The following is a 15,216-nucleotide window of genomic DNA, read 5'->3' as shown; positions in this document are numbered from 1 at the left end:
TACCCATGCATATTTAATGACCATGTTCTGTATATTTATTTTGTGGCTTACTTTCTGTAATTCTGTATCTAAGTAAAACACGATAAACTGTTGCTTGTTAGGTATGGGTTGATGAATAATATCTAATATTATACATGATTATATAATCATAAATCATAATGATATGTAATTTATTAATTGTAACTATAGAAAAAAAATGCACTACCAATAAGATAATTATAACTAGCTAGGCGTGTACACTGTACCTATTTAATTACAATAACACTATTATTATTATTATATACAAAATAACCAATCGTTGATACTAGGAAAATATTGGAATTATAATATACTAGCTGCCCGACCTTCCTTCGGAAGAAATTATTTTTTTATAATTTAATTTAAAAACATATGACTATTTTTTGGCTAATATTACATATTGTAGTTATTGTTATTGCTAATTTCTGAAAATTATATATCCTACATTTTGAATTCAACCACTGGAGTGGTAAATTGTATTCTTTTTATTATAGCATAGAGATAAGGTAGAAAAAAATGTAACAATAAATTATTTGTTCAATGAATAATAGGTATATATTTCAAATGGAAAAATGCAAGTGCAAAAAAATAAATAAATAATTAATAATAATAATTTATAATAATTATAATTATTATAATAATAATAACAATAAAAATAATAAATAAACAAACAAACCGGTTTCCTTCGTCTCCAAAATCAAGTTAGATTCTTATATATATAGATAGATATATATTAGTACCTAGGTGCTACTGCCTACTGAATTACTGATACATTTTTAAATAGTTTTCGGATTCTGAGAAGAATGAGGAAAATATAAGAAATTTATATTGTTCTATCATATACTATACTGTATTATCATACTTATTTATTTAACAGAGATTTTGAGTCTTAAAAATATTAAAGAAATAAAAAAAGCTGATTTATTTTATAAATTGTATTCAATTTACATTTAATTATTATTAAATGTTACATACAATTGGTTGGATTAATTGTTATTAAGTTACCCATTTCCTACAGTGTTGTTTTTTGTTGATTTATTGCTTTGTAGTTTGTATTAATGTAATACAACATCTGATAATAGTATTTGGGGATCCATCGATTACCACAGTACCTTAACTTATTTAGTAGGTATTCCTTTACTTGGCTTAATTTAATAGATAAAAATCTTTTATCTGTAGTTTTAACTAAAAAAATTACACAAATTTCTAGTTAAAAAGAATGAAAATCAAAGTAATAAAAAATATCACAAAAGAAAATAAAACAAAATTGATACAATAATTATAAAACTAAACTTAATTTTTAAAATAATATAGTAATTTATAATATATAATAATAAAAAATATACCCACATAATATCACTTATGATATTTTATATTGCTTTATATTTTAAACAGTTCAAGTAATCAGATTCTGAGCAGAGCGATGAATGTATTGATTATTTACAATGATGTGTGTTTTTTTTATTTATTTTTGTGTCTGTGGTCTGTCATGCCCGTTTGGGTCAGTAAAACTGCTTTCGATTTTTCTTCAACAGTATTTTGTTCGGTGGGTAATGAATCTAGTTGGTGCATTCAGGAGATCAAAATTTAAAATTCCCAATAGTTTTCAAAAGCGCTTATAAAAACAACATAAAAATTAAGAAAAAATGGAATCTTTACACAAAATCGGGTTTTCGACAAAATATTTTGACTCTTTTTGAGCTGTTAATGGTAATTTTCAGTTTTCAAATTTTTTAGTTTTTTTTTCTATAAATATCAATAAAGTTTTATCTGTTGAGCCAAAAAGTGTAAAAATTTAATACAAATCTCGTGATATATTGTTTCAACAGCAGTTGAAAAATATTAAAAATACATAGGCACAATTTTTTTTTATAAGCATTTGAAGTTAAAATGTTGACAAATTTATCAAATTTAAAATTGAATAATTATTTTGTAGTTAAACATTTATAAAACGTTCAATTTTTGTATCTAAGAATTGAAAATTTAAAACAAGATTCCACGTAAGTAATTTATTCTGTTACCAAAAAATCTAAAAAATACATTTACACAGTTTATTTTTATAGTCATTTTAAGTACAAATTTGGACGAAATTACATATTAAAAACCTAGGATAACTATTTTAGTTATTTTGTTGTGATTGTATAATATTATTCGTGGGTACTTGAAACTTCTAAAGTATACTATTATATATCTATGATAGTACCACGGTTTTTTGTTGATGTATAACGCGTTATAAGTACCTAATAGATATTATGATATGATTAATTTGGAATTTATTATAGGCACCTATTATAGGTCAATTTTTTTTTAATACCATAGATAAGTATATATATGTCTAATACATAGACTGATATACCGTCTCCGCTCAGAATCGTTTTTCTTATGCAGTGATATTATATCATTGAATTCAAATTTAATACTGTCCATTATACAGTGACCCACTTCTAATCTACTGTACAGCAGAGCGACATCCACTTACCCACCTTTTTTAACATTTGGAGTTTGGACCATCAGCGGCACCACATTATTATTTCTTAAGATTAAGAACATAATATATTATTATTTACTATCGTAGTATTGTTATAACTTGTTTTCCTATCTACAAATAAAGCGTTAATCGAAACCCAAAAATAGTAAATACGTAAAACTTATGTACCTCCCTCCCACGAGGCTATATTATATTACCCACAGGCCACAATCTATAAAACTATTCGATAAACTATTCGAATGAAAACTATTCAATAAACTATTCAATAAACTATTCGAATGAAAACTATTCAATAAACTATTCGATAAACTATTCGAATAGTTTTAAAACTATCGAATACATGGTGACTATTCGAATGTTCGATAGTTATGGAATGACTATCGAATAGTTCGAATAGTGAACTACTATCGAATAGTTCGATAGTGACTATTCGATAGTTCCCATCACTAGACCATACACATAATAAAATATGTCTATAATGTCTATGGACGCGACGGCCGACGATTGTCGAGTGGAAGACTGTCGGGACCAGATAGGTAAAGGTAGGTGTTCCGTTGGGCTGTGAAACAGTCTAGAAATTCTTTGATCCAAACCAATATAAAATCATCCCACATAAGTCCACGCCGGTATAATGAACCACGTCAATATGTCATATTACGGTGTAAACTTCCCGGTGCGTTTATTTACACACCGGTGGTTTGAGCGAGCGAAATTTTATAATCAACGCACGTCGAGTGCAATCATTAGACAGATACGAATTATTATTTATTTTACGAATCGACGTGTCGAGATTGTTAAATCAACAATAATAACAAAATCGTTGTTTTTCGTTTAAATATTCGAATATTACCTAATATTTTAATCGAAATATTCAATAATTTGATACTCAATCACACCTAATATTTTTTAAACTAATACTCATGAGAACACTTATGAGAAACTTATTACTGATTTTTACCCAATTTTATTTTGTTGATCTGAATTATTTTGAAATGTTGATAAGTAGGTACTAAAGTATACATAGTAACTTTTAATCTGCCAACCAAAAAAATAAATAAATAAATAATAAAAACTACCAATAGATAGTGACTGTAAAGACTATAGTAAAATTATAGTAAGTTTATATTATAGGACATTAGGATTATATTTTATTTGTGATTTGAAAAAGTTAAAAAAAAATTGTGCATCTATAGGTATAGCCGTATAAGTATTTTGTTTTTTTATTACATATTTATTATTTATGCTTTTTAACTTTTATACAATATTAAAATTTACAATCTTATCTTTTAATGCTGAAATGCATTTTAATAAGTATCTAGTAATTTTATTATTATATGGCAGATGTATTCAAACTGTGCGTCGCAAATCCCAGGGGAGCGCGAGCCGCGGGGTCGTCGAAGCGAGCCGTGTCAAAGCACCGTGAACCGAAATTAATGTAGGTTAAGTATAATTAATATAAATGTTTTTTTATAGTCATTAAAGCGATTATGGAAACGAAACACATTAACCGACTATTTGAAGTTATATTTCTAGTACTAAAGTCACTGTTATTATCACCTATATTGGCTATATAATATTCTATCCGTATATTGTTTCAATTTTTTCATAATAATTTGGCAGCCCTTAAAGTATTGCGAACACACAGAGGAGCCGCGGGATGAAAAAGTTTGAATACCTCCATTGTATAGTAATAGATGTTAGATACAGTCGATCACCTATCAAAAATATATTCAGATGCAGTATTTGCTGCATATGCTGCCCCTGCAATAACGGCGCACACCAATTTTAATACGGTATAATCTATATGATTAAATATTAATATTAATTATTATATTATATTAATGGGAAGTGTGAACTGAAAAATATCTAAAGTATATAATATAATTATCCAGGAATTACAAGAAATCTTATTACAAAAATATTTAAATCATGAACAAAATTAGAATGCAGTTGGTAATAATAATACGTACTTACCTATGTCCTTTTAAGAAAAAATAAAGTTAGATCTGGATAAAATATACAGAGTGATTCACCAAGACTTATCCCCTATTCTACCCTTTGATAATTAATTAATTCTTATTATGATTTTTGGAATTTTAAGATCACTCAACTTTTAGCCTTTAGGCACAATATTTTCTAATAGATGCATTTAGATTTGTATAGGTACCTACTATTTAAAAAGTGTTCTGTAATTCTGTGGTAATACAAACTTCTTTTTTACAAAACTTTGATGTATCTAAATCAAAACTCGAATGAGTATTTTCTGATTTATAAAAAGTATATATAGGTAGGTAGGTACTAAGAATAATAGTTGTCAGATTTTTAATGTACCTACTTGTTTAAAAAAATGTACTAAATTTAAATGTTTAAAGTTTTAATGTTTAAATAACAAAAATATTGCTTTATGCATAGGTAAATTTTTTAAAACTACACTAACATTTTCGTATTAGTTTTGTATGTTTAAAATTTAATATTGGGGGGAAATAGGAATCAATAATTTTTGGTTTTTTACGTACCTACATTCTACAATTTACAATTGTATTTTGCTTAAACAATTATCAGTGCATCATTCATCAAATTTGCCTAAATTTTTATCGTAATAAAATAAATTTCTCAAAACCTTGAGTAGGTACTAGGTATACATATAGATAACTTTCATGTTACGTGTAACGTTCCTGCATTTATCGATTTTTAAAATTTAATCTCGGGCTAGGTGCGTTATTTGGAACAATCGATCAATCAAATTGTAAAAATTCCTAATTAAATTCAAAAATGTAATTAAGATAACAGCTTTGCAGAGCATGTATTATGTAATAGTAAAATATTAATATAATTGTTCCTATAACATAATATATTAGTTGTGCCACCCGGCGTTGCCCGTACCAAAGATTAGTTTTTTTTTATAAATATATTTGTAAAAAAAATGTTATATCATATTTTCTAAAAATTAATATATAGTAATATAATTTATTAATATGTAACCAATGGGTGAGCACGTAGGAGTTTAAGAAATAAAATATTAGGTACACCCTCCAAGTTTCAAGGAATTTATTGGCACAACTTTTTTTTATTGAAAATGGTATAGTAGTTTTTGAATTTTTTAACTTCTGATAAACTACCATCCCTTTTTAGCTGTATACCCGACATCGCCAGTGAAAAAATGAGAACTAAAATATAAAATATAGCACTATATAGGTGTATCTCTGATATTTCCAATAACAATTTGAAATTTGAAACTCAGCCAAGTTGTTTTTGAGCATCTATCTACCTGAATAACCTACAAACACACATTCAACTCTCATATTTGTTTTAAGATATAATTTATTTATGTGAAACCATAAACGCGAAGATTTGATGCGTGCGTTTACCTCATCTGTCCGAGTAACCAATGGCAACAAATACCAATTTATCCTATTACTATTATAAATTATAAATTATAATCTGTAAGCTGTAACCAATAGCAACCATTTATAAGCAATAATTTCCATCGTAAATCTTAATATCCTTTCTTAAATTTGCAACAAAAAAATTAAGGGTCACTTATTGAGATAAGTCTATCTCTCAAGTTGGACCAATAGGAAGAGACATTTACAAAATTTCATTAAAATCGGTTATCTAAGTTGTTTCTGAGTTCATCGCGGACGAAAATCGTGACACAAGATTTTTATATATTATCTTATAATATATAGTGGGTAGGAAATAAATCATAAAATAATATCAAATAGGTGTGTCGTACTATGATGTCTACATGTGTATTTCGTAGTTGACATTCAATTATATAAAAAAAAAAATATTTTTATTTAAAACAATTTATATTTCATAGAAAGTAAAGACATATTGATTGCCAAAGTGAAAACATGACGTCTGATTGAAATTCAATTTACATTATTGCAAGGTCACTTCTGTAATAATAGTTTAAGTAGGTATAATAAGCTGTATAAATATAGCTATATAGTGTTACATCTTATTATTATTTATTAATTATTCCTAGGAAACAAGAATACTGGGGCCCTACTGAGACACTCGTGTGGGGTAGATATATAGGTGCAATAGTCTATAAGCTATACCGATAAATACCGATAATAATAATTACAATCTCTCAAGTCTCGAGTTTAATTGACATTATTTTTACTATATTTGATTACATTACTGAAAACCTGTGAAATCTATTATTAGCCAATGTGTTAAAATATATCAATAATAAGTATAATATATATAATATAGTGGTTGAATTGTATGATAGGAGATGTAGGGATCTTCTTGTATCCCTTATGTGGCTATATAAGTTACAATAAAATTGTTCAAGTAATTTCGTATTTTTCTGGCTATTACAAAATGTGTGGCTTACAGAAAATTTAAATATTCTGTTTATAGGATATTTATAAAAACGCATTGTATCAGTACAGTATCTACTACAACAGTGTCCTCCAACTTTTAGTACATAGAAGTATAGAACTTATACAATTATAACTCATCATTTGAAATTCAATTATTGCAAATGGAAATTCGAAATACTTCCAAAAATATTCTGCTTCTGAATATCAAATAAAAAATATATGCTACATCCATTGTTGCCATTAAAAAACCGATGATGATAAAATGTAATAGATTTTTTTTAACTGAAGTTTTTTCTTTAAATTCATAAAATATGAATCGAAGTATAGCATTACGTAGGTATAGTACCTACCTAATTTTAGTCATAGTATAAGATTATTTTGATTTTTATGATTGTAATAACGAAATTTCAACAAACCATATAAACTTTTACCGCATTTAATAATATGATAATATGTATCTAATCTTATATGTAAAATTGTAAAACAAATTATTCATCTAGAGGCCAATTAGGTAATTTAAGTATGCTTAATATTGTATTATGTTATGATTTTTACATGTGTACCAGGTCCAGGTGCTTACCTATTTGCCTCTTATATGTCACTTGGATCATTCAATGTAGGTACATATTCATATTACATAATAGATTGGTCGATGAATAATAATAATAGCCACAAGCAATTGTTTAATAAATAAATTGAATTTTTATTTACATTTCGAAAAAAGTACAACAATAAGTTTTGAATACATTAAAAAGTGTTTTTTATTTTTATTAATATCTTTAAGAGTTGTATACATTATCACACAGGTTATTGTTACTATATTAAATAGATACTCGTATTAAAGTCAATTATCAAACGTTGCATTAGGTATATATAGATTTCGGTGGCTGGTCTGACGGTTCGTCCATGGGTAGTAAGTAGCTGTGTACGGGGAAGCCAAGGTCTTAGCAACGTACGGGTAGGTGGAGTAAGCGGAGTAAGCTGAGACGTACGGAGAAGCAACTGCAGCATATGGGGCGGCGGCGTAAGGGGTGGCTGCGTACCTTGCGGCCAAGTAAGGTGAGGCGGCGGCGTATGGTGCAGCCACGTAAGGTGAGGCGGCGGCGTATGGTGCGGCCACGTATGGTGCGGCTACATATGGTGAGGCGGCCAGCGGGACGACCACTGTCCGTTTGCTTCGGTTGGCGTCTGCAGATTGAGCCGATGTCGGCGTCTTTGTTTCGGCGGCGGCGAAGCACACGACCATGGCGAGTAGAGCGAATGATACCTGCAGGAATGTAATAAACGTATAGTATTAATAAATAATATTGGTACCTAATATGATAACGATTTGATAATTATATTATATATTATTATATACATGTCTTATACATTGGCTGTACCACGGTTATCTACCTATACTCGAGTAGACCGAGTAGAGAGATAACCGTGTGAGGGCTGTAGCCTGTTGGTATATAATATCATCGATATCGAAAAGATAATATTGCGAAAAACGTTTCAAATTAAATTAAAATGGTACCGAATATATACATTACACGTACCTACGACTATTTGATAAATCGTTTCTTAAGATTGTCAATCTTTCTAATATATATTAGGTGTATACAGAGTGTGTCAAGAAGATCTTATACAAATTCACATGGAAATCATTCTATAATCTATAGGCACATTGTTAATAATCTACGTGTACCTACTACTGTACTGCAGTATATTTATATATATATATATATACATTATATATTACTGTCGTATAGTAGAATAAATTTGAGTCGACAACTCAAATTTAAAAAAAATACTTTATACACTTACTTGGAATTGCATGGTGATTTCGTTGGTATGTTGACTTTTGAATGTCTGGTGAATGCAATGGATGTGCAGATGTACGACTGAAGACGGACGAAAGACTGATACTAAACACTGATCGGAACGTCCGTTTTATACCGGCCGTTTGGCCTAGAGACGCTCAATTACCATTTTGCCCACAATATCCATATCCAATTACAAAACGGACACCGGTGCCAAAATATTAACAAACGATAATCATATACTGTTACATAGTATAATTGAAATTATATCTTTTAAAACTGTCACTCTCGTTTACAATTTATAATACGTTTTGCACTATTTCGAAATATCACAGAGTACCTAGAAGGTTTGTTTCCAGCGTCCTTAGTTGAAATGTGTTAGTACACATGATTTTTTTTTTTGTTTTTAGTCTTATAAATAATTTTTTTGGACTATAATACTTATATTTAACTTATTCAACATTGTATATCGTTCTTAAAGCTGATTATACCGAGTATTTATAGTTATAATATATTAATATGTAGTAAATCAAAAATCAATATCAATAGACAATAAATATTAGGCTGGTATACTCTTGTTAGTTGTTACCATTATTTTCAACATATAAATATTATTACAATAAAGTGATTCTCATCGTTGTTTTTATTCCACAATAGATAAGGCTTTCATAAATTATAAGTTCTGAGCTTAATATTTTAAAACTATACAATTAATATCGTATATTATTACAACTGATTTTATTCAATTGTATTGTGAAGTAAGATTATAAATAATAGATGTAGGCATGTAGCTACAAACTACAATGTACAAAATATGCTACATATCACATAAATTATAAATTGTAATTATGTAAATATATCATCACAAATTCACTCATCATTAAAATCGTATTCAGCGCTATAGCCAGGAATTTTCAAAGGTAGCCCTTACCACTAGTAGGTAGTCGGAAAAAAATCCAACCATAAATTATTAATTAACGGAAAAAAGTCTTGATTCATTATAGTATAAATAACGAAAGATATAATTTAAAATTAATAACTTGTTAATATTTATTTCATTTTCAAATACAAAAGCCAATATATTAATTAAAAATTCTTCCACTGATATTTTAATCACCGCCACTCTATAAAGCATATAAGTTTCGTAAACGTTCACCGGTGTTGTCAATCTAAGGTACGTCATTTAGTATTGGAATTTTTTAATTCTTACAATGCTATTTTAGCTCTATCTACTGCTAACTCTTCATCAATTAACTTTTAGATGGTACATATTTTATTTGATATAGATTAATTTTGCTATCATTATTAGCTTAACTTCTATTACTGTAAGTTGACCAAAATTCGGACTTTTTTCTATGTACTTTTTTTCAGGATTCATTGCCACCTAACCCTTTAGGGGATGTTATGAAAAATAAAATATAAATATACTATGAATCAATATTCGTTAATATCTACTAATATATTTTATATTTTGAAGATTAATTTATATTAAATAATACAACGGCGTACCTACTTATAATATTCTAATCTTAAAAATGTATAAGTACATATTTTCTTCCGAATTAAAAATAGGTATAGAGTCCAAATGCAGTTTTTATTGGGTTTATAGAAAATAAGCACATATATATTTGTTATTTTGACGTAGGTACTTATCAATTTTTAACGAACAGGTTAAACACTTAATTCAAAGGAAAAATGTTCAACATCTTCAGCGTTGCAGAATTTAACCAAGTGTGATGAACGACGATACACATTACACACTTTACATATGCATAGGCCATAGGTAGTTACATATTATTATAAGTACATAACTATATATTATTTTACACAAAGTTAACATATTATAATATACGATCTGGCTGTCTATGCACTATTATTAGATTCATATTGAAAAATACGAAAAAAACGAAAAAATAAAATAGAAACGCGAGGCTGTGAGAGTACATAAATAACTATTATGGATATAGAATACACCCCCACAGACGATTGCTATAATTATTTTTTTGTTATAACAATAAATTAATTCTTGTAATCAGAGTAGACAAGTACCTTTTCGATACACAAAGTCAAATAAAACAAAATAATACTAATAAAATAAATTAACGGAATCAAGTAACGATCTTAAACGTAGGTACCTATAACGTATTACGTAGTATAGTATATTATAATATTATGCTTGACTAAAAGCACGATAATGGCTCACCCTGCTACCTCAGCAGGTCACCCCAGCGCTACATATTGTGGTCGTAGGGAGATGGAAAATTGTTATGGTCCCCAGTAAGACGCAAGATTTTTTGATGAACCAGAACTTTTTTTCAAGCTCAAAATATTATATGATTGTTTACACTGTATTTAAATTTACGAAATGTAAACGCGCACTAACAACGTCTTAAATTATTTCGTGGGTCTGAAACAATAATGATTGAAGGTTCTATTATGATATATTATTATAGAATGGTTATGCATATTATATAATAACAGTCAAGGGCGGGCTAAGGGGGTGCTATATTATGAGTTCTAGTAATATTCACCTCCGTCGTCCCTACTGAAAAATGGCATGTAATCATATTTATTTTAGTCGAAGTCGTATGATAATTGTTGTGTATATCGCATAACGTGCACGGCCCAGCATCGTGCAGCATCGCAGTCATATATATAATCGCGTTGAAATCGTATATTGTAACGTATATTTCCCTCGTGCTGTGCGTATTTGTATACCTACTTACATTTTACATAGGTACAGTTTCTCATCCGTTACGCGTATACAAATCATAAATCGCATGAATCGCGAATACTGCTGTATAATACTAAATATATGTTATCATATCATATATTCGTAATATGTATCATACTGTTATAATATAGGTATAAGTATAGGTACTCACATTACCTGCAGCAGCTATACACAAGAACGCGAGAGACATCTTGCGCCACGGCCGTGCTCGTTGTTGACCTTTATTTATAATCCTTTTTGCGGTTTAGCATACCTTTACACTATATAACACTATAGTATACTAATAATATCAAAATGCACATATTATATATACATGTAGTATTCGTACATCGTACGATGACGAAATACACGTATACAATAATATAATATCATGTACACTGCAGTATATACATATCGTACGATATACACATAATATTTATATATGTATTATGTATATATGTATATTATACTTAATGTAATAGTAGGTATCCATAGGTATAAATAATAATTCGTCGTCCGTCCACCCGCACGCCAGCCAGGGGTGGACCGCCGCCGCTGTCTCTGCACCGTTCTCGCTACCCCGTTATTCCCACGTATTTATATGTGTGCGCGGCGAAGTCATTTTTATCGGAGGGCCGAGCATTGTGAATAAAGATGCTCGAATTGTAAAAAAGTTGGGAAAAAAAATACACCTCGGCTCACGGACGTCTATATAATACGGTATACATATGCGCACCGCGGCATTATATGCGATCGAGCGATTACCCAGAAAGAAAAAAACCGCCTTAACCCCTCGCCAGACAAATGCATGCGCATATTTAGTCTCGAGCAGCGTTTTTAAGAAGTATATCGCCCCTCGACGTACATGCGCATTACCTATTATATCTGCAGTGCGTACAGTACCTATTATTGTTGTATACTAAAAAGCCGCAGTCCAACGACTCTCATACTCTCGTATATATACATGTAATAATAATATCACGCATAACGAAATAATAATAATAATAATAATATTATATTGCAAGGTATTATCTCTTGAGAACTGAGATATTTAAGACGGTAATTGGGTCTGCCGTCTATGTATATAAATTATAGACAATATAACTCAACCTAGTTATTAAAATAACAAATATATGGTAAAAAGATATCATTGGAATTATTATAAATATTGATTAATAATATTAACTTAACAACTGTAAAAATAGATGAGTAGCTGACTATTTAAAAAAAATGTCTTTAAAATAGATATATTATAAGTATAACTAAAAACTAAATTTCATTTGTTTTTGAGTTACTATGGGAATAAATAAAGCGTTACGAAAATCGGTTAGAAAACAAGAGTATTGTATCCAGTCCAAAAACATATCTATGATAAAACAATAATTATTATGAGCTCCCATGTACTATACAGCTGTCATAAAATATTATTATTTTATGTGTTTAAATTTTTTTTTATGATGATTTTCGTTACATTTGTTTTGTCATTAATCATCATAGATATTAGATTTAGATCTAAAATGAAGTAAGTATAAATACACACAGTGGTATTATGTCTACGAATATCCGAATTGGAAACTGGAAAATATCTGATATAGGTACATACCTATAGCTTAGAAACGTATTGTGTTGTATTGGTTAATGGTTAAACTAATAGATATAACATATACCTACTGGCTACTAGTTACTACTTAAGTATTTTGGTCATTGAGTATTAGTAAAGACTTAAAATCGATGAGACTGTGGGCTGCGACAAGGTTAGTTGTCAAATTTAACTCACGGAAATGAAACTATTTATGAATTTATATGACACGCGTCAATGAAATAAAAAACCCATCAAAACTATACAGAAATTGGCCTATAGAGATTGTTTTGGCTTACTATAGCATTAAACCGTGGTATACCATAACGCATGGGTTCGGTCAAGGCCTGAACATATTAATATAAAACAGAAGACAATACCTATATTATAATATGATCCGGAGCTAGCGTGATGCGAATCGATGATGTGACACTACATAATATATTTATTATATGTTTGTTATGGTGCTTGTGTAATGTGTCGTGTATGTCGTATAACATTATGCAGTGTTGCGCGGGCGACACTCGTCGCATATCGAAGGCGTTCGTTTTACAGTTAGATTGAAATTCAAAAAATTACTTTTTCAAAATTTCACGAAAAAAAAGACGAGAAAACAAAATTGTTATATTTTTATGTGCTTCTACTGTAATTCCCGTTGATTCATATTCATTATTCAGGTTTATAATAAATAAAACATTTTATTTAATCGGTGTGCATAACAAGGGCGCGTTACTATTGTGACTAAAGTGCTGTCTTTAACTTTGTTAACTCTTGGTAACTATTAAACGCTTATCCACCGTGCAAAATCGTTTTCTGAATATTGTGAACATTGTGGATTGAATATTGAACAACCCGCATGCGTCTGCATTATCTTGTGCCGAGGTGAGCTAAGTGTACCATTTTATTTAAGTCAGCACGACTTTGTTTTTACTTTTAGATTCATTCATCGTCACCCACAAGTTTATATTGCCGCTGGGGCCTTTGTATGTGCATTCATTCCGAAACACACAAATTATATGTCTACTAGTTACTACCATACGACAAATTTAATGAAAATAGACAATAATTATTAACTATACCTAGGTATATCAATTATTTGGTGCATTAATATTGCCCATAGCAGAGGCAGCATAGATCAGCAGCAAAATATATAATAAATAACATTCGATAGACCAAAAATATTAGCACTCCCACAATAATATCGCACACGGTTAAACGACCGATTTTTTATTTTTTTTTTATTTAAGGTTGGGAGAGTAAAACATGATTTTATGTGTTAATCATTAAATAGTTTACTGCCATATTATAATATAAAGTAAAATATAATATTATAGGTATTAGGTACGGATTGATTCACATTAACTAATGTCATGTGTATGGCATATTAACTTATCCCTTTTGGCCTTTTATCCTTTAATAAGCAACGTATTTATTCGAATTCTGTTTTATGAAATCTTTAAATATAGTTAAGACTATATTTTTTATATCTTCTCAAATTATTTATTTCATTTAAAAAATTTCCATTGGAGATACAAACTTCTTCTTTGAATGTTTTTGCTGTAAATTTTTAAGTAGATGGTGTTTTAAAAAAAAATATATTTAAGCATCTTAATCGAAATTTATTTAGTAGGTATAGTTTTTGAGTTATTAAACTTTGTGTACCTAGTACCTATAAACAGTTATTCCTTCAATCCTTCATTTATGGTTTTACTTAATATATAATTACATTTTTTTTCAGAAAGGAAATATTTAAAACCCCTGTATATACTAAATACCTACAATAAGTCAAAAAGTAATATATATATATATAAAATATGATGTGTATAATATTTATTATATAGTCTAGTATACTCAGACATTTTTTCAAATTATAAGCTGTATTAATACATACATAATATACCAATTACCTACTTTGAATCAAATCATCAAATGTCTTCTGAAAATCTAAAAATATTATCATGGACTATTATCCGTAGTAGGTAGGTGTACGTCTTACATACCTAGTATACTATTTAAAATGTTTATATTCCAATAAATCGAATTTATAAAAAAAATTCTAAAAAATCTAAAATTCAGAATTTTAATGAACGCGCCTAGTTATAAATTAAAGGTAAAGATGGGGTGAGTCTTTCTGGCTCGCGAATCACCCTGTATAGTACAGACTACAGTTTCTGGTCACCCAAAGAGCATTTTAAACCGGCGGCTGCCGTATATGGTATGTCGTTTTCCGTCGCACTTTATAGGTGCTACTATAATGCTGCAGCGGTCGTAATCCG

The 15,216-nt window shown here is 29.0% G+C and overlaps 1 protein-coding gene across 1 annotated transcript; it reads right to left on the bottom strand.

Moving 5' to 3' along the window:
* Positions 1 to 7,522: 7,522 nt before the first annotated feature.
* LOC100164574 (uncharacterized) lies at positions 7,523 to 8,752 on the bottom strand. Its single transcript, NM_001162720.2, has 2 exons — positions 8,653 to 8,752; positions 7,523 to 8,110 (listed from the first exon to the last, which is right to left on the bottom strand). The coding sequence occupies exons 1-2, from the start codon at positions 8,662 to 8,664 to the stop codon at positions 7,688 to 7,690; spliced, it is 435 nt and encodes a 144-aa protein (NP_001156192.1). The 5' UTR covers positions 8,665 to 8,752; the 3' UTR covers positions 7,523 to 7,687.
* Between the last annotated feature and the right edge of the window lie 6,464 nt (positions 8,753 to 15,216).

This window comes from Acyrthosiphon pisum, chromosome A1 (genome assembly GCF_005508785.2).
Source record: "Acyrthosiphon pisum isolate AL4f chromosome A1, pea_aphid_22Mar2018_4r6ur, whole genome shotgun sequence".
Classification (NCBI taxonomy): Eukaryota; Metazoa; Arthropoda; class Insecta; order Hemiptera; family Aphididae; genus Acyrthosiphon; species Acyrthosiphon pisum.
This window is presented reverse-complemented; position numbering and strand designations above follow the sequence as displayed.